Source organism: Sceloporus undulatus, chromosome 3, assembly GCF_019175285.1.
Source record: "Sceloporus undulatus isolate JIND9_A2432 ecotype Alabama chromosome 3, SceUnd_v1.1, whole genome shotgun sequence".
In the NCBI taxonomy this organism is placed as follows: Eukaryota; Metazoa; Chordata; class Lepidosauria; order Squamata; family Phrynosomatidae; genus Sceloporus; species Sceloporus undulatus.
In genome coordinates this window covers 208493638-208517293 of record NC_056524.1, presented here as the reverse complement: position 1 = coordinate 208517293, position 23656 = coordinate 208493638, and the positions used below count along the sequence as shown (strand labels likewise).

The 23656-nt window shown below is 40.9% G+C and overlaps 1 protein-coding gene across 1 annotated transcript in view; it reads right to left on the bottom strand.

Annotated features, from left to right (window-relative positions):
• The window catches only part of COL17A1 (collagen type XVII alpha 1 chain), a 98433-nt gene that overhangs the window by 25586 nt on the left and 49191 nt on the right, over positions 1-23656 (bottom strand). Inside the window, 19 exon segments of the mRNA XM_042458495.1 lie at positions 4393-4434; positions 5038-5097; positions 5576-5614; positions 5703-5729; positions 6734-6793; positions 7426-7488; positions 9475-9516; positions 9914-9970; positions 10956-11036; positions 13388-13423; positions 13635-13715; positions 13831-13866; positions 15841-15876; positions 17557-17583; positions 20117-20188; positions 21630-21666; positions 22430-22509; positions 23219-23254; positions 23354-23389. Coding sequence (XP_042314429.1) covers positions 4393-4434; positions 5038-5097; positions 5576-5614; positions 5703-5729; positions 6734-6793; positions 7426-7488; positions 9475-9516; positions 9914-9970; positions 10956-11036; positions 13388-13423; positions 13635-13715; positions 13831-13866; positions 15841-15876; positions 17557-17583; positions 20117-20188; positions 21630-21666; positions 22430-22509; positions 23219-23254; positions 23354-23389 — 948 coding nt within the window.

Below are 23656 nucleotides of genomic sequence, written 5' to 3'. Positions count from 1 at the left end.
CCATCCATCCATCCATCCATCCATCCATCCATCCATCCTTGCAGTTGTAGTCAGTGGGATACAGCTTTAGAAACTTAACAGATGTAGTGTTTTTAGCTTCAGGGAGGTACTATTGAATCCCAGAATACATGGCAGTTGTCGTCTTTGCAGATAATGTCCAGTTATATGCTCAGTGTTCTACGACTCCTGTCTATGTGCAGTAAATTCAGTATGTTTCTTGCTCATGTTACTGCAAAAACACATTTATTTTTATTTTTATTTTTATTTTAAAAAGTGGTATGCAATGTCAGAGACAGGGAGGCAGTGAACAGAGCAGGAATGAAACAGGGCTTCAGGATTCTACGTAGCTTTTTACCCTCTCTTATGATTAGCCGAAATACAATAAACTATTTTATTGACTGTTTTTTAAAATTCTGCATAATATTTGCATAATATAGTCAACTTTATTCAGAGAACAGAATCCAGCTTTTCCTGGCAAGATTCCTCCACCACCCAACTCCAGTGCAGAACCTATACAGCTCAGGTGGGCAACCTCTGGCCTTCCAGATGTAGTCAAACTATATTTCTCATCATTTCTTGCTGTTAGCTATGTCAAGTGTATTCCATGTTATCTGTCAGTAGACAGGTACCAATCTTCATATTCTTTGTTCCTGTTATTATTATTGTTATTATTATTACCATATTATCATCATCATCATCATCATCATTTGCACGGGTATGGAAAATCCGTGGGCGGAAATAACTAACATTTCCCCCCTGTCATGGACGGATCATTTCCTGGTGGAGGCAGTGATCAAGGCTTCTACCCAGATCCCTCCCAGAGGTGGCGGACCTATTAGAATGGTCCACCCACGAAGGCTGATGGAACCCAAAAGGTTCCAGGAAGCCCTAGAGGGGCTTATGGATGGAAATGACGGCGATTCTGTTGATGTCTTGACCGGCATCTGGGATGCCGGTCTCTCTAAGGCTATACACAGTATCGCTCCCAAGCGCCCTCTCAGGCCTGCTTCCAAACGTAAGCCCTGGTATACGGAAGATCTCCGGGCGAGGAAGCGGGTCCTGCGACGGCTAGAGCACCGCTGGCGGAAACACCAGCGCTTATCCGACAAGACTCTCCTAGACCATCTTTTGAAGGACTATGGAGAGGCGATTCGTGCAGCTAAGAACTCGTTCTATGCTGCACGTGTCGCGTCCGCGGAGTCACGTCCGGCAGAGTTGTTCAGGGTAGTGAGGGAGCTAACTCAGCTCCCTCCTGCCCTGAACCAGATCCTTGAACCTTCTAAGGCCTGCTGCGACCAATTTAACAACTTCTTCTCGGATAAAATCTCTCGGATAAGCGAAGGTCTTGAGGCCAGCCTTAGAGCAGAACCTAGAGTAGAGGTATCCAGGGCATCCGTGAACTTGGTTAGGCTGGATCAGTTTGAGTCTGTCAGTACCGAGGATGTGGACAAGATCCTTGGAAGTGTTAGGAAGACAACATGCTCTCTCGATCCCTGTCCCTCATGGTTAGCGGCACAGGGGGGCCCAGCTGTAACTTTATTGTTACAGCAGATTATTAACACCTCATTGAGGGATGGGCAATTTCCAACAAACCTGAAATTGGCCATAGTAAAACCTTTATTAAAAAAGCCCTCCCTCGACCCCCTGTTGCACAATAATTATCGGCCAATCTCGCTATTGCCATTTCTGGGGAAGGTGATCGAGCGGGCAGTTGCAATCCAACTTCAATCGATCTTGGATGAAGCGGAATATCTAGACCCATTTCAAACCGGCTTTCGGGCGGGTTACGGGGTTGAGACTGCTATGGTCGCCTTGGTCGATGATCTCCGTCTGGGCATGGACAGGGGAAGCGTGTCCCTGTTAGTGCTCTTGGACATCTCAGCGGCTTTCGATACCATAGACCATGGTATCCTTCTGGGGCGCCTGGCGGAGGTGGGAATCGGGGGCACTGCGCTCCAGTGGTTCCGGTCCTACCTCTCCGGGAGGTCCCAGATGGTGCAGCTGGGAGACGTGCGCTCCAATGAGAGGGCCCTTACATCTGGGGTCCCTCAAGGAGCCATTCTGTCTCCCATGCTTTTCAACATTTACATGAAACCGCTGGGAGAGATCATCCGGAGACATGGGGCGCGGTGTTATCAGTACGCTGATGACACCCAAATAGTCTTCTCTATGTCTCCGACTGATGCAGTGACCGGGATTCGCGTCTCTCCTCTCGTAGCCTGTCTGGAGTCGGTAATGGGCTGGATGAGGGACAACAGACTCAGCCTGAATCCAGAGAAGACGGAAGTACTGGTGATAGGTTCTCCCGGTCCGGGGCTGGCGGTGGTTCCACCTGTCCTGAACGGAATCACGCTTTCCGTGAAGGACTCTGTACGCAGCTTGGGGGTGCTCCTGGACTCGTCGCTCCACCTTACATCTCAGGTGGATGCGACGGTCAGGAGCACCTGTTATCAGCTTTGGCTGATACGCCAACTGTGTCCCTACCTCGACCGGGGAGACCTTGAAACTGTTGTACACGCCCTGGTAACCTCTAGGTTGGATTTCTGCAATGCGTTCTACATGGGGCAACCCTTGTACCATACTCGGAAGCTGCAACTTGTGCAGAATATGGCAGCCCGTCTGGTCACTGGCACTGCCAGGGCCAGTCATATAACACCTGTCCTTAAAGACTTACATTGGCTGCCTATTCGCTTCCGGGCGCAATACAAGGTGTTGGTAATCACCTATAAAGCCCTAAATGGCATGGGCCCAGGGTACCTGGAGGACCACCTCTCTCCGTACAATCCGCCCCGCGCACTTCGATCTTCAGGGCAGCTACTGCTAAGAGTTCCAGAGGTGAAATATAATTCCACCTCTAGGAGGGCTTTCTCCATCTTAGCCCCAAACCTCTGGAACGAGCTGCCCTTCGAGCTCCGCTCAGCCACCTCCCTAGCCCAATTTAGGAAGGGGCTAAAAACCCATCTATTCGAACAAGCCTACCCCTGACCAGCAACTCTCCCCCCCCCTCGTCAGCACTGTAGGCCGGCATGTTAATTTTATTGTTTTTATTGAATTGTTTTAATGTATATGTATGTATTGTTATTAGATGCTGTTCACCGCCCTGATTTTCAGAAGGGCGGTATACAAATAAAATTTTATTATTATTATCATCATCATCATCATCATCATCATTTTACCTTTTCCGCACTATAGGACACAAGGCAGCTAAATTTAGTCTTCTCTGATATCTGTTTCCATAGAACAAGTAATATTATGTTGTGGTATACCATAATTATGGGCTGGCATTCACTGTCACAATTACAGATGCATAACCTAGAGTTACACATCTTTAACTGCTCAGTATTCATAATCCCTAGTCACAATTATGGTTCTACTACCATTACTGTAACTGGCCTCTTAAACCTGCTTTAGGAGACACCAGTTCCTCTGTGAGTAGGAGGCCTTTTATGCTGGTGATTAGGTCTGAGGGGATGACATTTCCACACATCTCCACCAGTGAGCAAGGCGGCAACTACCAGAAGCAGGACTCTGTTACAAGCCCTTGCCACAGCTTTGCTCACTGGCAGGAATCCAGCCATATACTGACCACCAGCAGAATAGATCTTCTTTTCTGAGAATAGCTGCTGCCCTATAAATTAGGTTGGGGTGGGTGAAAAGTTAGGCAAAGAGATGCTACTTAGTTAACTGTAAGTTAAAAATATTTAATGAAATAGCTGATGTAGAATTCCAGTCATTGTTTATTATTGCTATTGCATCTAAATTATCAACTCTATGAACTGTTTTGAGCACACACTGTATTTGTGGAAGACACAACATATAAACTATATAACTAACTGGGGATATCCTTTCAATGGCATCCTTTGCCAACAAGAGCTTTAGAGAGCTGTAGTTCACATAACTCTGCTCTGAAATATTTCAGAGGTAACCATGTTGGTCATAAAACAAAACCCCCAATGAAATCCAAAATCCAACCTATGGTGACGCCTTTATTGGGCCAACCAAAAGACACAAAATACATCATGTAAACTGAGTTCCAACTTAACCTATGGCCATGGTGGAGGGAGGCCCTGATTTTGTATCTACATACATTTCGCATAATGTCAAAAAAAAGGAAAGATCCAAAACTTCAGGTATCACCACAGGATAGATTGTGGAAGTTGTTACTGCTCTACTCCGTAAGGGGTGTTATGACAGCTGACATTAGGGATGGGTAATGTACAGTCCTCCAGATGTTGAACTACAATATTTTTCATCCTTTACTATTACTATTTTGGCTAAGATTGATGGGAGTTGCAGTCCAGTAACATCTGGAGGGCCACACATTGTCCACCCCAATTTACATCACATGCATATATGTGCATTCTTTATGAAAACAAAGTAGGATTCTCTTACCTCCTCCAGGAATGCCAGGGGCTCCCGGTACACCTGCATCACCTAAAGTAAATAAAGAAGGGGGAGGAAGTCAGTTAACTGAATCCATATAGCAAGACTGCCAGACATATGAATTCTCTGCAGTTCTTGGCTTCTTAAGTGCCTCATCCCCCACATCACTAAATGACTTGGGATGGGGCTTTGGGGGAATTTTGGACATTGTGCAAATCAGTAAACTATTCTAACTTCTGCAATAACCAAAAATGTGACTTACAATGGTCTAAGTTAGACTTATGCTATTGTAAGCCAGCAACAGGATGCTAGCTCTAATTACATCATTTCCGGGACTGGGGCTGGGGCTGGTGGTCCAAGCCACTGTATAGAAGGACTGTGGAAGCTACTTTGTCTCTTTGGAAGAAATAAGAAGTAGGCAACAGACTCTTCTCAAGAAGGGCACTCATAATGTTTATTACTTTAAAAACTAAATGCCCCATCCATCCATCTTGTTTCTTCTAAAGGCATAAGGAAACTGTGTGGCAAGCTTCTCATCCAAGAATGCTAGAAGACTCAAGAATGCCAGAGGCACACAGCCCCAAAGCCATCTGGAGTTCAAGACATGACAAACATTTGTTCTGTGGGAAGATAAGCTGCTGGATGATCACAAACCTTTATCTCCTTTGGGTCCTGGTGGCCCTGGTGGCCCTTGAATGGCAACTCCAGCACCTGCTAACAGAGATGACAAAAGACTCAGGACGGTACGAAAATGGACATGAAACAGGGGCAGGAAGTGCTATGAAACACATGACACTGCATTTTTAAGATGTACGTCTAAAATGATTTCTGTAAACCAGAGGTGCCCAGCTGTCAGCATTTCTCACCATTGACTATTCTAACTGGCGTTGCTTGGAGTTGCACTCCAGCAATACCTGGGTGGCTGCATGGTTCCCAGTCCTGATGTAAAGTAACTGGTGGAAAATGTGAATGCAACACATATACAGAGATATCCTCCACTGTTAAGGGAATCAGGCCAGCCCTCCCAGTCAAGTGACACCTGACCTATCAATTCAGGTCTGCAATCACATAATATGTAAGGATAGTCTCAGTCCTATTTACTTGCAAGTAATCCCCATTCAAATTAGTGGATCCTCTGAGCAGGACTGTGCTGAAAGGACTCAATTAAGAAGGGGAAAGTATTTAGACTTACCTGCAGAGATTCCTGGAAGACCTGGTTGGCCTGGTTCCCCTGCAAAAAAAGATGCCAAGTCATATATCCCGAGTACTACTGTGCATTAACTGCTCCTATCCCCCACAGGGGATAGGGGAATGGTTACCTGTGAATCCTCGTGGACCAGGTGATCCTGCAAGAAAAAAAAAAGACCCATTAGATCTGTGGTGCCCATAGAGTCCCCTGGCAAATGGAATGGGTCAAAACCAACACCACTGCTGACAGATATGGTAGATCAATTATTATTTTAAGTATTTTTATCAATGACAAAAGTACAGGGGGTGGAAAACAGAAAAGCATTCCCTTTCATGCTATTATACACCATGGTTCAGTAGCATACATTAACTCTGTTCATGTATATTCAGATCTCCTCCGGTCAAATAGTTTGGCACTATACCTAGACTAAATTCCAAATCTCTGAGCCAAATACAATTGAAATTATTTGCCTTGGAGGTCTGCCCCATGCCCTTGAGAATAGAGGTCCTACAACTGCTTCTGGAGGAAGGAGAATGTACAACTTCCTCACTAGCAGTATGGGTTGAATAAACTCCTTGGATGCAGATACCTGCACTAGAAGACTTTCTGCAAACTAGCTGGAGTATGCACACCTAGGACTGGAATGTACCATATTAGTATAGCTACTTGAACTTTAGCATCTACAGTTCTTAGGTTGAAATGGGTCATCAACATGGCATGGGTAAAAGAGACAGTGTGACAATTATTGTTTCTAGCCGCAATCCCATTGTTAGAATCAACTCTTGAATCAATCATTCAAATAAGATGTATGTAAATCTCAATGTTTCAATGGGTCTACTTCAAGTGGACACACTAATATGATTCAAACCTCTTTGTCACTTTGAGATTAGATAACAATTTAGATGCAAGAAACTATCTCATTCCTTACTGTGTCATTACAACACAGAAAAATAAAAAGATGGTCTTGATCTTGAGAAGTGGCAAAGACTTTTTCAATAATCAGGTGTGTGTCTCACACTGTCCTTCTCTTACAGTATCTTGCAATGTCTCCATATTTTCCAGGCTGTTAAACAGGACTGCATACCACATATCTTCACTAATTTTGTAGCAGTAACTGCCCTCAGTAACTAGGCCCAAATGATCAGTTTTTGAGAAACTCACCTTGATCTCCCTTTGGACCTGGAGGACCAGGTGGACCTGGTGGGCCAGCAAAGAAAGTTTCTGTATTGGAGGAAAAAGAACCCAAACGATATCAGAGATATGCATACAAGGAGAGGCATCCTGGGCTCTCGCTACTTAATCTTCCTGGTAAAATCCAGTTATCCTTTTGGCTAAGATCCTGCATTGGGAGATGTATGTGTTGCCAAGTCTCCCCCACTAAACCCATCTTGTTAGTAGTGCACCCCAGCCCCCTTCCATTACCACATTGTCAGAGAACAAGGAGATCAGCAGGGATGTGTTCAGCTATTTTCCTATAGCTGGTCATCCTGAGACACCTATCAGCAGAAACCTCTGGGGATGCTTGTAAGGCCTCTGCACATGATGTCCTTGCAGCACATCCAGCTACAGGAATATAGCAGGACATGCCCCTGATAGTTTTTCCTCTCTCTGGCAACACAGTAATTGAATGTATTGGAGGCTGTGATGCTTACAAGTTGGGTTCAGGGAGGGATTTGGTCATTGCATGCTCAGAAAAGAATTCTGACGTTCACAGCAACCTAAGAAAGTGTAGTATGATACTATATGTCCTAATGTACACCTATATTTATAAATTCACAGAACATCTTCCCTATCTTTCTAATTGTGATACAAAATAGGGACGTGAATTTACAAGCCAAATGGGAAGCACTTACCAGACGTGGGCACAAAGGATCCTGGTCTCCCTGGTGGGCCTGGAGGACCTGGAAGACCTTCCCCTAAGCAACAAAAACATAAACATGATTAATGCATTGAAATAATTGTGCATGAATACACAGATATGAAGAAATATTAAAGACAGCCTTGCAGAAAGCACAATATACCTGCTGGTCTTTTCTGGGTTAGGTTGCACTAACTGTCCTCTTTTGACTTTGTTTTATCTTTCTCAGGACTGCTTCCAGGCTCAGGAACTGCCTATCAAGGAAGGCTGAACTCCCTGTCTCCCTTTTGTCTTTCATGTTCTTCTTATAGGCAAAAGACCTTTTTTTTTGCAAGCCTTTGAACATTTGATGTTGCTTGCTACAGAAGGGGCTTTTGTTATTGGTATGTGTGCACATATTTGGATTCAAGAAAATCCTCTTTTGTGCATATAATATTTGTTTCATTACGTGTTTATTTTATATCCCACCTTTTCCTCACTCCTGGAATTCAAGGTGCATTACAAAGGCTAAAAGAGATACAGCTAAAAATACAAATCACACAAAAGTTAAATATAACAAAACTATTATCATAAGTTAACTGTATATAAAAATGTGCTGCAGAAGTAGAGGTATATCATGTAACTTTCAAATAAGAATGTGTATTGTTGGTGCTAATGATGTGTGCCTCCAAGTCATTTCTGATTTATGTAGACTCTAAGGTATCATGGGGTTTTCTTGACAAGATTTGTTCAGAGGAGCTTTGCATTTGCCTTCCTATGAGGCTGAGTGAATGTGACTTTCCCATGGTCATCCAGTGGGAATGGGGATTCAGACCCTGGTATTCAGTGTAGTCCAGCACTCAAACCATTACACCATACTGGCTCTGCATTTATACTATTTTATGCCTTAACAGTACAAATGTGGGATATAATATGAAGAGAGAGAGAGAGAGAGCTTCCTGCTATTGTTCTACTTTCATTTATGAGGCTTTGGGTGCATCTGCACTGTAGAAATAATGCAGTTTTGCACCACTTTAACTGCCATGGCTCCTTTCTATTGAAAACCTGGATTAGTATGTAGTTTTGGGAGGCACCGGTGCTTTTTGGCAGACAAAGCTTAAGACCTTGTAAAATGACAAATCCCAGGATTCCATAGGATGGCACTACAGCACTTAAAGTGGTGTCAAACTGCATTATTTCTACAGGGTAGATGCACACTTTGTTACTAGACACCACTGCCAGGCTATATTGCAACCACATTAGTCTAGAACAGAGAGAGAGAGACTAGGACCCGCAGCAATGGATGCAAGCTACAGAAAAGAGATTCCATCTCAACATTAGGAGGAACTTCCCGATAGTAAGGGCTGTTCTGCAGTGGAACACACTCCCTCGGAGTGTAGTGGAGTCTCCTTCCTTAGAGGTCTTTAAACAGAGGCTGGATGGCCATCTGTCAGGAATACTTTGATTGAGATTTCCTGCATGGCAGGGGGTTGGACTGGATGGCCCTTGCTGTCTCTTCCAACTCTATGCTTCTATGATTCTATGATTCTAAAGTATCTGCTCTGTAATTATGGCATAATGTCATTTCAATTATAAGGACTGATTGGGATATGAGGTCAGCCCTGGTCACTGATGATTGAGCAATATGATTCAGTGTTATCCTGGCACCTACCCAGAGACTTCTTTAAAAAATACTTGTTCAATTCTGATTAGACCAGAGCTTTTGCACTATCAAAAGCAAACCATTTGCTGTCAAATTTAGTGGGGTTTGTTTCCTTCTTCAAGGTGGAAAGAGAAAAGAGCTTTGCTCTACTCTTTCTATTTTAAGTTCTGGCTTCAGAACCTGTCAGTTGATTTTAAATTTTTACCCTGGGTGATCCACTTGTGTGTTGTTGGGTTTTTTTTTTTTACTGAATTAATATAATAATAATGCTTTGGGAATCAAATCTGTGAATCAAAGTAATGCTTCTCCAACACAACAGGGCAATTTGAGCTCTAATAATAATAATAATAATAATAATTTGTATCCTGTCTCTCCCTGTATTGGATTATAAATGTAATTTACCTGGTGGGCCACGGGGTCCTCGTGGGCCTTCAATGGTTATACCTAAAGAAATGAGGAGTTTAAAAAAAAAAGAAATCAGAGAATTTTATTCCACTTCTCCTCCACTCTAGACTTGCCACCCTTTTGAAAAACAGATATAGATTTAGGGTTTTGCCATACAACCACTGGGGACATGGCAGCCATGGAAAAGGGCTCAGATCATGCTGCTTTCCAACTCTGGCCAATTTTAAAAAAATATTTTAAGACAGTAAAACAGTAGAGCAGCTGGTTTTCAACCAAGGATATGAAGGAAGCAAGTGCTCCTCTCTGAGGTTCAATATTAGAAGGGTCAGGAGTTCTTAAAAAGGAAAGTACTGTACATATGAAAATATATGCTGAAGTGGTTGTCTGCTTCTTAAGTTGTTTTGTACACAAATACAGAATATGGTATATTGTATACCTGGTGGTCCTGGTGGACCTGGTGGTCCAGGAGGTCCCGGTACTCCTTGTACACTTGCTGGGGGAGGGAAGGAAAATCCAGACATTAAATATATAGGCAATAACTGGAGCTTGGACATATTTCTGAGATAGAAGTGTGGCATTTAAAAAACAAAACAAAATAAAATTCATCAGTTAAAAGAATCCAGGTGAAAGTCTGTTTTCAGAAGGAAGGCTTAGACCATTTATTGTATATGGACATCATAGGGAGGAAGAACATCATATTAATCAAAAGATTGGCTCAACCAACCATTTATTTGCTCAGCAATTGGACTGGCAATTCTTGAAAAAGCCTCTTTAGATACAAAAGATTGGTTGGCCTACTTTTTTTGATTCTGTGTGGTTTTTAAAATTGTATATACAATTTAGTTTTGTATATTGTTCAGAGAAAAAAATGTCATTAACACTGTGATTAACTGTATGAATATGACATTGTGATTAACTCTGTGGCTTTGTATACATATGAAGGAATGAATGAGTTGTTTTTTTAAAAACTTGATTGTAAATGAAAATATCTATATTAGAACAATTTCAAAATTGTCTCAAGATCTTTAAAGTAAACCAATGCATCCAGATAAAAAGGTCTATGTATTCTTTTTTATTTTATACTAAATAATGTGTTATTAATCTATTCTAAATTTTGCTAGTTAACATAACATATTTTAGACAGAGAAAACTAAAAGGAAAAGTAAGGATGACTTTGACAGATTCAGGATCAATTGTCTTCACTTTTCCCCAAGAATTTTTTTTTTGGGGGGGGGAGGGATGCAGAATATTCAAAGTTGGAGTTATAGTGTATCCTCCAAATGGTAAAAAAAAAAACCAACAACCCTGCACTATTCAAATCCTGAATTTGTTCAGAAATTAGTTCTGTGCTGAACAATTGATGATCATAAGGAGGAGGAATCCAAAATTCTGACCCTCCAGTATTATGGCATGGTGGGAATTATCAATCTCTTTAGAACAACTACAGGGTTGTTTTCATAAAGACAAGATGATCCTACCTCCAAGAGGAGCTGACTCTACCACTCTGTTGGTTTCAACCATTATGGATTCACCTGGGAGGCCTCTCTCACCACGAGGACCTACATCAGAACACAAAAGCACCAGATTACTTAAATGACAAGGCACAAATACAACATTCCAGTTGACATTTAAGGTGTTAAATTCCATTTTCTACCTTAAGGTGAAACTAGGCCTTCCAATTAAAAAACAAAACAAAACAGTGTCCATGCTGGCTGGGAGATTCTGTCCCCCACCCCTCCTTCCACCAAGACCTGGAATACCTACATCATATGCCAATATGGTGTTTTTTAAAGCACTATTATTTAACATCTCTGTTTTATTAATTTCTATACATTTTGCCCTTTTATTAAAAATGTCTTAACAAATACTAAAAGAATAAAAAACAGCCAGAACATAAATAATTTTAAAAACCAGGAGACAGCCAAGAAAAAAGGGTAAGGTTAGAATCATACTGAGGAACGACAATGGCTTCAGTCTGATTTAGGGCATCATACCTCACTGTTTTTGGTCTTTGTGCAGGTTAGAATTCTGACTGAGCAATGACCAAAATCCTCCACAAATCCACCTTGTAACCAATGTAGTTCCTCCCACACCTCCCATCAGCATGGCAATTGCCATCCTGTTAGAGAGCTGGGGCATCGGTAGGAGTTACATGTAGCTGGATGTGCTTCAAGGATGTCATCTGCAGGGACCTTCCAAGGACTCCTGGAGGTCCCTGCAGATGTCTGTCACAGTATGTCCAGCTACAGGAAAATAAGTGGATGTGTCCCTGCTGATCCTACCCACTGTCCAACAACATGCAAATAGCCATGTTGGGAGGGCTGCACTGCTTACAGCATGGGTTTTGGGGTATCATTAGCAGATATAGCTACCGAGATGGAGCTACATGATACACATATGTCTACCAATGCAGGATCTCCACCTAAGGTTTGGAGAAAGTCAAATAACATTGTTTTTCCCAAAAAGCCAATAAAACAAACCATTAGCACAGTGGACAAGTGCCAGCCATAGAATGAGAGAAAACACAAGCCAGTTTCCCTGAAGCAGGCATTCTAAAACCTGGACAAAGCCACAGGTAATACTCTCTTTAACATCCCCAACAAACATGCCTCAAATGCTAGTGAAGGACAATATCTATAGCTTATCTTAATGAGCAAACAAACTCATATGTGGTTCTCTTCCTCTAAGGGAATGTTATTCCCATTGAGATATATCCAGAGGAGGGCATCCAAAATGGTGAAGGGTCTGTAAACCATGCCTTATGAGGGGAGACCTAGAGTGCTGAGTATGTTTACCCTAGAGAAGAGACGATTAAGAGATTATATGATAGCCCTGTTTAAATATTTGAAGGAGTGTCACATTGAGAATGGAGTAAGCTTATTTTCTGCTGCTCTAGAGAATAGGACACAAAGCAACAGATGCAAGCTACAGGAAAAGAGATTTCATCTCAGCATTAGAAGGAACTTCCTGACATTAAGAGCTGTTTGACAGTGGAACAAACTCCCTCAGAGTTTGGTGGAGTCTCCTTTTTTGTAGGTTTTTAAACAGAGGCTGGATGGCCATCTGTTTGGGGGTGCTTTGATTGTGAGTTCCTGCATGGCAGGGGTTGGACTGGATGGCTTTTGTGGCCTCTTCCAACTCTATGAGTCTATGAGATTAGGAGGGCTACACATGATTTCGCTGTCAACAGAAACTCATTTGTTCATCCAGGCACTGTCCTCATTATTTTTCTAATTATTTATTTGTTTATTCTATACATCACATCTGGTTTATAATTCATTGTTCTTAAGTGTTTTGTTATTTTATGCCCTTTAGCTACTGGTTTTAATGGCCTAAATCCAATTGTTGGTCCCATGGAGTACACTCATTGAATCAAAAGTTAGGCAGCATTATGGAATTTCCATTGATCTAGTGAATTTACAATTGGGATGTGAGCAACTTTACAATTTATTATATAAAAAGTAATAAAGAAATGTTATAAAGTAAATAGATAAAGGTGTCCTAGTTGTTGAACAGAAGCAATTTGTTTCTGCCCAGGAGGTTTACAACATGAAAGGAGACAATATAGCTTGATCAACAAACACTAATGGGATGAGTTAAGTATGGGGGGGAGTAAGATTTGATAGGTGCAGGAATGAATGGGCAGAAAATCAGAGTTTGTGGATGAGGTAGGTTAAGTATTGGTAAGAGAGGGGAGACTGTTCCAGCCATGAATAGCAGAAAAGCACAAAGGTACAGACAGGAATAAAAGGAAGTCGTTCATCAAACTCCACACCTATTTTGTAGAATGGAATTGTAGCACTTAAAGCACAATCAAATCGCTGTATCTCTGATCAGGGATTGGAGATATCAAGGAGAGAAAAAAAGAAAGAAAGAAAAACAGAGGCAAGGGTTGTACTGAATCTATTACCTTGAGCTCCAGGAAGACCAGCAGGACCAATAGGACCTAAATTTAAAGAACAAAATAAAATTAGGTCATACTTCTTAATAGATAAATCAATCTCCTCCCTCAAGAAGTACTGAAGGCATCAAATGATATACTTGTTTGTAAAACTGAATATTTACAGAGATTTCAATAGCTGTACAGGCCACAAAACTCTCAGGCCAAATAATTAATCTAAATAATCTAATGGCAAAGAATTAAACAGGGTTCTTACCTGGGACACCTGGTGGCCCTGGAGGTCCAACAGCCCCAGGTGGGCCTGGAGGTCCTGGGAGAGCAATAGCGGATCCACCATCTGAAAGACAGAGGGGTAAGGGAATCATAAATCATTTGGAGAGCTTACACCAGAGCAGTATGATAGCTATCTGATATGAGATTTTTCCTGCAATTGCTTGTGTGGGGATACATGCCTGAAGTAGTAACCCTGCCTGGTGATCCAGGTTCACCTATGGAAACAGGAAGAGAAAGAATGTCAGTTACCAGGCTGTCTTAGATTTCAAACATTTCAACATTCACTGGATTCTCTTAATCGATTGATGAACTGTAGATAATTATTTTGTGTCATCATTGTATATCTGTACCATTCATTCTTTACTGGAATCATCATCATTGTAACTTTGGGCTATAAGGAGAAAGCAGTGTTTACTAAAAACAGTTGCACCAGTTCTAATACATATATGGCGCTTGAATCTAGTACCGTTCTGTCATGACTGGATCCAAATCTAAGAGCCACATTTCTTCCAGCTGTCTATTGCCAATGATGTGGCCACCAGAGGGAATGGAAGCAGCATCTTTCCATGATGCTTCAATCCAGCTGTAGGACCTGCTGGACTCTGTGTGTGTGTGTTCACGTTGCCTGTTGACTCATGGCAACCCGATTAATTTCATAGGGGTTTCTTAGGTAAGGAATACTCAAGAAGTGGTTTTGGCCATTGCTTTCTCTGAAATATAGCTTACAGTACCTGGTAATCATTGATGGTCTCCCATCCAACTATTAACTAGAGCTGATCCTACTTAGTTTCAAAGATCAGCCAGGAACTGATGCTTTTAAGGTATTTAGGCTCCTGAACTCTTTGTCCAAATCTATTGCCTCAATTTATTTTCCTCCTTCTCCTCCCTTATCCCTTCCCCTTTCACATCAAGTCTTTTATAATGGAAGATTAAAGGAAGGGATTCTTTTATTCGTGATATTTGTTAAGCCCTTTTTTGGATGAAGAGTGATGTAAAAATGCAGTAAATAAGTAAGAATTAATGGAGCTTTTAATCATATGATTATCAGGCTCCCACGTATGTTGGAGAGGATAGCTTCAGTGGTAGTTGTGCTTCATACCTCTCATAAATATTCCTATATCATGCCACTTTGTGGGCTCTTAAACAACAGGGTTAGTGCCTAAGCCCCAAAAGGAAGAATACCAACAAAATACTCAAGATGGAGAAAACAGTGACTATGGTCCAAAACATACTGCAGATATAATCCAGTTTGAGACAACTTTAACTGTCCTGGCTCAATGCTAGGGGATTCTGGGAGCTGTAGTTTTGTGAGATATTTAGCCTTCTCTGTCAAAGAGCTCTGGTGTCACAATAAATTACAATTCCCAGGATTCCCTAGCACTGAGCCAGAGCAGTTAAAGCGGTCTCAAACTGGATTATTTCTGCAGTGTGTTTTGGATCTATAAGAATGTACAACTGTAGTCATTGTTAAGAAATTAAAGTTCTCCTTGGTGCAAAGAAGTACAAATAGACAATCTCTAAAGCATTAAAATTGAAATTATTTGTCAAATAAGAATAGACAGAAAAAGCTAGAAGTTACAAATACGTTAAAAAAACTTTGTACAATCTTGCATAATTTCCTTCACACACAAATGTTTTGCCTCATACAGTACAAGCCTTGGAAGATTGTTCAAGACTTTTGGAGTGTTTGCAGCTTCATAGCTGTTTTTGATTATTTACGTTTATAAATGTATACACATAGGAAAATTTTAGTTTTTTTATAAAAAGCCACATATATACATACTAATAGTGCTTCCTGAACTTGATTATTTCATTCAGCCACCTTAGTAGCTGACAGAAGCATGGGAAAAATGCTTTGCTCCTACTTCTGACATTGGTGGTGAGGTCATCTTCTTTAGATGTCTTCAAAAAGAGGCTGGACAGCTACCTGCTGGGAATGTTTTATCTGGAGATCCAGCACTGAGCAGAGGGTTGGACTCAGTGGCCCAAGAGGCCCCTTCCAACACCATGATTCTATGATTCTATTATATTATTTAATACATTCCAACTGTGGCAGCCCTGTTGCAATAATTTGGTACAATGCTAGCTGGTGGTGAACCTGCTCTGGATTTTAGACTGTAGCTTGAAGGAGCAGTCTGAATAGAAGGGCTAATTTGAGAAAAGAGTTCCAATCATTCATTCAGGCTCACCTTTAGGTCCTGGCCGGCCTGGACTGCCCACGAGCCCTGAAAAGACAATTCAGAATAAATAATGCTGTACATCATAGTATGCAAAGACTGTGTTAGTCTGGAATATTGTTGTGAAAAGGGATCTTGTAACATCTTTGAGACTGAAAGAAAGAAGCTGGTAGCATGAGCTTTTTTTATAGACTCATGTCGACTTCTTCATATGCATGGGAAAGATGCACAGGGTCCCCATGTATCTGAGGAAGTAGATTGAAGTCTACAAAAGCTCATGCTTTTGTAGTCTCAAAGGCGTTACAAGATCCCTTTGCACACTAATGATACTATACACTTCTTTGCTATAGATGTTATAAAATAGGATGATATGGGAATGAGTCCATAGCCCCTTCATTCCAAAGGAAGCTGTCCTATACTGAGCAAGAACCTTAACTCAGTATGGGTTTGCCTAGTATTGTTAAAACTGTTTGAGCTAAGGCTAGTACTGACAACTGTATTAACTGAGAACAGACCAACAGCTAGCCCAGAACTGTCAACACTGATTAGGATTTCTGACAGGGGTCTTTCCTAGCCCTGTCTAAAACTACCAGGGGTCAAATGTGGGGCCTTCTGCATGCAAACTATGTACTCACTCACAGAATTAAGGCCTCTTCCCTGACCTTTTAGAAACTATACTTCTTGTTCTTCTGTCCCACCCACTACAAATGCAAAGAGGAGCCTACACTTCTTTCATTCTCATCTGTTTTCATTGCTAAGGAGAACCAGCTCCTTTCCTTCTTGCTTATATCTACTGGTTTTCTCAGTCCTTCAGTTCTTGCAGTGCATACTATATCCAGTGAGATATTGAATGGATTTGATTGATATAACAAGATGCAAATGCCTATTCCCTCTAATCATATACTAATCCTGCAGTTTTCATAACTTCCCTAGATTTTCATAGCCTGAAGAGGCTATAGGGACTCTGTCTTCATGTGATTACACCCAGCATATGCTAACTGACTACATTTCTACAGTTTTGTGTGGGTTTTTCAGGCTTTGTGGCCATGTTCTAGAAGAGTTTTTCCGGAAGTTTCACAAGCATCTGTGGCTGGCATCTTTAGAGAATGCATTCCCTGCATTCTCTGAAGATGCCAGCCACAGAGCCTGGCAAAATGTCAGGAAAAAAACTCTTCTAGAACATGGCCACAAAGCCTGAAAAACCCACACAAAACTATGGATGCCTGCCATGAAAACCTTCAACTTTACATCTCTACAGTTTGCAATAATTATTTCCTCCCCTTTATAAGTCTATGCACTCTTACTTGGGAGTATGTCCAGTCAACTCAATATGCCTATGTTTGGACATAAACCATAAGGCATGAAAATTCCTTTTTCCTAATCCACGGCAAAATCATATCAAATACATGAAAAGCAAAAGTCTATACTTTGTTTTATTTATGTTTACAATAACATGGAAGTTCTGAAAGAGAAATTACATTAAAAATTAACAGAACTGTGGGACACACAGATATTCAGAAAGAATCTCTTAGAATCTCCCAGTTAGCTTGTCTAGTGTATGATCTCTGTTGAAGTGTGACCACAGTTCCACTTCTTTACATTTAGCAGCTTGTATCCTCTTATGAAGACACAAAATTAATGAACATTGCCTGTCTAACCATGTTTAGCATTATAAAGTATTTGTCTGTTGCTCATTAAGCTTTTGTGTCCCTCCATCCAATGTCTTACCTGGTGGTCCTTGAGGTCCTGTGAGACCTAGGTAAAGAATGATAAAGGTGAAAAGGTGAGGAACTCTAATTTGGGGCCAGACGGATAGACAAACAACTTGTCATCCACCAGGTTTTTTATAAACCATATTCATTTCGTTTCAGCAAATGAAAGACTGGCTAATAAGAATGAATGCATCTTCTGCTGACTTAGGGGCTAAACAGATCGCCCCTTTGGAGTGGCCTACTGCCACACTTTTCCTTGCTGGATTGGGACCATGGCAAATACATGCCATTGCCCTGATCCAGCATTTTTCCAGCCGTAAAAAGGATGGCAAAATGCCACTCCTTTTGGAGCCAGAAAAAGGGCACCTTTGCCGCCCCAGTGGCACTTTTCAGTGCTCCTTTTGGCCTGTGTCATCTGGTCACCTTGCCAAAGGAGCACCATGACACCGCCCACCATGCAGTCAGGCACACGGCATGACGCCTGTGTCAGGGCAATGTTGGGGTGTGCGTTATGCAGACGCCATGTCCCCAATCTGCCCCGAGGCCAGCATATAACACCGGTCTTATTCAGCCCCTTAGTGATCTATTTTACTTCTCTCTCATATCAAGGTATATTCAAGCACCTTTCAAGCATTTTAAAGGGCTGTACTTTCCTTTTCATCTTTGGAGAACAGGGTTTGAATAATTGTTCAGCTATGAAACCTACTAGGTGATCTTGGGCAAGACACACTCTTTTAGCCTCAGAGGAGGACAAAAGCAAACCCTCTCTGAAGAAACATGGCAAGAAACCCCCATGATAGGTTCACCTTAGGGTCATCATAAGTTGGAAATGACTTGAACACACACAACAACAACAAGTTGCCCAAACTGTCTGTCATTCCTTTGCCATCTTTAGCCTGCTAATTGTCCTCTCCACCAACTTTGCTTTATTGTACACCTACTAATTTTTGCTTTTTTGCATAAAGTTCAGACCCACTGCAGCAAAGTGGCAGTGGTACAGTTGCTTTTTGGGCCCATCTCAACCATCATACCTATCTCTGAGGAGTGACCCTGGGAGTAAATGGGAGTCAAAATGGACACCTTTCTGCACCAGCAAATGACAATAGCAACAAAAATGATTGTGAGTGCCACCACAGTATTATTCACCATTGGGAGAGGACAGCAGCTAAGTGGGCATAATAAAAAGCCAGGGCTGCCCAGCTGCAAAAACATGGACATTAGGTCACACAGATAATGCTTGGCCCTGTAGATGGCAAATGCAACCTGTTGCCCATTGTGATCTGCTACCTGTCCTAAGTGCTTCGTTTTGTTCATGCTACAGCCACTCCTAAGTTACCCCCAAGGAATGCCAATATCAGATAGAATTAATATTTTATTAAGCATGTTACTTGAGGTAGTCATTTAATCACTATCACTTGAGCAAGCTTTCAACGATTGCATGAATTATTCATTGGTGTTTTTTTTTTAAAAAAAAATCACTGAGGAGCTTATTTTAGTCATGTTCCTAGCTCTTATGTATAACAACAGCTCCTTTTTTAATGGATAGTTTTAATGTTCATTTAAGAGAAATTCCAAGTCTGGTGTTCCATCTGTCCAGTTAATGGAATTTTCAACAGCAGTGCTGTACAGCATTTCAGTGACAAGGGGAAAATCTCCACGTGGAAATAGTAATTTTTATTGGGGTAAATCATTGAAAGAATGGCTAGGACCCTGTTCACTTTAGTGTTGCCAAGTTTTCAAAACAGCATTAAGGGACAGTCAAAATTTATGACATGAAATCAGAAAGTAGATAATAACATGTTTGTGTTCTACTAATACCAAACAATTTCAGTTAATTTAGACATGTGTTTCTCTATAAAATTAATAAATTGCCCACATTCATAAATTGCACGATGCTCATATTTCTCTCTATATAAAGGGCTAGCATCCAACAATACAGGATTATTGTTATTATTATTATTATTATCTTGTTCATTATATATAAAAGAACAAACTTTCCAACCCTCAAATAAGGGACATTCCTTATAATAAGGGACACCAACCCTAACAGACATAATGCTCCATTAAACTAATGTAAAGTGCTTTTTGAAAAGCCAGCATGGTGTTGGGACTATGACTCTGGAGATTAGGAATTAATTCCCTGCCTGGCCATGGAAACCCATTGAGTGACCTTAGGTAAATCATACTCTCTCCATCCCAGAAACCCCTGTGATAGGTTCGTTTTAGGGTCTCCCATAAGTTGGAAATAACTTGAAGGCACACAACAACAAAGGTGCTTTTCAGAGGTGTGAGTAATGATGGCATGGATACAGCAGAGAAAGCCATCTCTCATCAAAACAAACATGCCTGCTGACTCATGAACAACCAAGGAGCCAACAGGGCAGCTTTCGCTTTTGACAGAGGCAGTTCTTGCTGCCATTCTCTCCTTCATTCCCACCTCTCATTGTCACAGCACTTGAAGCAATTTTATCCCTGCTGCCACGTGGCCATCTATACTATTTCTACCACTTCCTCCAGCATAATTATACTGGATAACAAGATCATGTCCAAATATTTATTGCTCCATCTTGCATTACCTGGCTGCCCTGCATCTCCAGCAGGCCCAGGTGGACCTCGTGGGCCTTGTATTCCCATAAGACCTTGTTCTCCTAGGAAATAAACAAGACAAAGAGGACTATTAGCATTTTCACTTTATACAACAGTAATGCTGAAATTCAGGCGCTTTCAGATCAGTGGAAGCTACTGAAGCTCTACTATGCCAGTGCTGTATAATGCAGAATATACCAGAAGCATCAAATAATAATAATAATAATAATAATAAGTTGGAGCAACATCTCAGTTAAGTAGCTATAGTATATCCCACTGACCACTGGTATAATCAAGAGCATAGGATTTCTAATTCCAACTCTGAGGACTATATTGTAATGAGTGGTGTGAAAAGTGGCATTAGAAGATTGTGTCAATGGACCTTAGGAAAAGTATTTGTTTACTATGCATCAGTGCTCATGTCTATGTGGTATTATATATGTCATGACCCTTCTCTCAGTCCCACCACTTCCCCAAGCATGGTTGGTGGGGATGTGGAAGAGAACCTTCTTGGTGGTTTCCCCCAGACTCTGGAACTGCCTTCCCAAAGAGGCCAAAATGCTCCCCTCCTTGTTGCAGTGACATCATTAGGGTTGGCATCATTAGTGTGGTAACCCATGGTGCCACCCATTTTACTGGCCTCCTCCCATACCACACCATACAGAGTCTTTACTAATGCTTTTGTACTTTTAATCATAATTCCTGTATATCACTAGATGTAATGGTAATAGTTGTGACATAAACAACTAGCACAATTAAAAGTATACCTTTAAATTATAATGCCATATGCACAGCCTAAATATATTTACATGTGCATAGTTTCATGTGGTTAAAGTGAACATTTGGTAGGATGAGATGTTTTTAAAGAAATTTGAAAAAAGAATTCAAGAATTAATTTAAAAATTAAAATAATTTTTAAAATTTAATTTAAAACAAAAACAAAAACCTGAGGCCTTTCCTTTTTCCTCCCACTGAGCCTCGCCCCACTGCCACCATCTCTTCAGCATTTTAAAGGGATTCAGGCAAACACCACAGCCCACTTCTGCAAAAAGGCAGATGTTTAGGGAGCAGTGATATCACCCTCTTAGGGTCTCACCTGGTGCAGTCCACATCCCCCAACCCCTAGTTACACTCATGCCTTGTTGTTCCTCTGCCTGCAGGCTAAAACCTTTTTATTCTGACAGGCTTTTAAAACAGTAAGTTTTTAAAGAGTGGGCTAGGGTATGACACCCATGCTTGTTTTAAACCGAACTGTTTTTAATAGCTTTTTATCTTTTTTTAAATTGCATTTTATTCTTTTAATTTGAAGGTTGAATTATTTTAATACCGTGAATAATTTAATTCTATTTTAATGTTCATTTTGGTATGTTTTTATTGTATTGTTTGTTTAAAATGTAAGCCACTTTGAGTCCCAATTTTTTTTTTTTTTTTTTGAGAAAGTGGGATACTACTACTACTATGTCTGCTACTTCTCTGACATGAGAATAAATATCTGCAACTTACCTCTGAGACCTTGGTGTCCATCTGGGCCGGGGGGGACCTATGCAAATATGAAATGCCATTAGTTATTGCTTGAATTGCTCCATAATATCTACATTATTTACTTAATGCAAAACCATACAGACAGAAGAACATGATTGTTTATTTTAAATATTACATTTTTAAACGCTGAAACTGCATGTGTGTGACACACACATACTTTTTTCTGGACATAAATATGTATTTAAGAAGGAAATACATTATTACACTACATAATCTTAGCAGTACTAAAATGTTAAACACTACTAGCCTACACAGAGTTGCACAAATGGGTTATTCACACATGCACATATTTTAATCAGATAGGACCAGTCTAAAACATTTAATTGCCGGTGGCAGAGAAGCAAACTCATGAGGCAGAGTAACCAATGCTAGTCATGTTATTTTCGCACTTGGGACAGCAAATCTCACAAATATCTCTCTCCCTCTCCCTGGCAGTAAAAATATAATAATGTTTTTTTATAACTAACAATTTGCTGATCTTTTATTATGCCCCAAATGTGTTGCCTGAAATAGTTCTGTCTGAAGGCAGGTCCATACCTATAATCATACTGCATACACTCCCCAAAGGAGCAAGCTACACCAAGCTCTCTTTTTACATCATTCATGGATTTTAAGAACTATATTTTCCTCTGTTGGATTATATTTCATTCTGAGTCTTACATTGCAAGAGTCTTACAGTCTATTCCAAAAATCATGGAATCAAGGAGAAATCTTTGAACCTAATACTCAGTAGGAGTTGTCATTTGTAGAAATGTCATTACGGCATATTCCCGCTTACCTGCTGATCCTTTAGCTCCTGGTTCACCTGTAGGCCCAGGTAGCCCTCTGGAGCCTGGTTCACCTGCAAAACAACATAGTTGGCTTGGTACTTGTAGAAGTCATGGCCAGAAGCTCTTTTCCAGATTAGAAAGTAACATCTATCAACACCATTGTCAGATACTAATGGTGGGTCTTGCTGTATCAGTAGTGCTTTACCTTGACTACACGCCTTGCTAGGATTCTGCTTGAGGCTGCTGAAGCTCAACACTACGCCCCACAATGTGTGGACAGAACTTATGATTTCACACAGAAATTTGCCATTGTTGTTTAATGGTCAGAGGGGTCTTAGAACTACCAATTAATGTCCCCGACTGTGGCACTGTGCCCAAATGAGGAATTGCACTTCTTTTGTCTTCTGAACACTGAGAGGCAGAGACCATGATAGTTTGTTGCCTACAATGAAGAAGATATTATACTCTTTTAATCCAAGTACAATCAGACTAGTGTCTGATTGCATCTTTATTCAACACTGGGGATGGGCCAGCATTCTCCACTGCCTATGAAGGCCAAGTGACACCTTTTTGTTCTGTACTAACACTTTGTTACTGCCTCCAGAATGAATTATCTGAGGTAAGCACCACTCTGCCTAATGGCAGGGTCAGCTCTGGAGACACAGCATGGGTCTTCTCAGGACTCAGATACTGAAGTCTTTGAAATATAGCTGTCAATCATCATATAAAATATGGATGGTCATGTAGTAAAAATTCAATAACTTTCACAATTTTACATACCTGTAAGACCACGGGGACCTTTTTCTCCTTGATCGCCTAAAGGAAAAACACAAAGTCGTTATTGTTGTGGAAGTAACTGATGTTAAGACTCTCCTATGAAAGCCAAGAAAAGAAAAGTGTAAATGATCCGCTTACCTTTGGGCCCAGGTGTTCCCATGCCTCCTTTTTCACCTGAAAGACACACAAGACAATGGTTTTAAAACAGAAGTAAACTGAATGGTAAAATATTCAATGTATACGAAACAAGATATAGTATCTCATTTTCTTCCTTCTTATTCCCTAAATGAATATACATTTCCACCTATAGTATGTAGAAAAATAATTCTGACCTTTTAAATTACTATAGCCACCTCCTTCTCCTCCTCTAGTCACTGAAGGTATTATAAAACCCTCCTTTAGACAGGGTTTGTATCTGCTCAATAGCTTGTTTTAGATGCA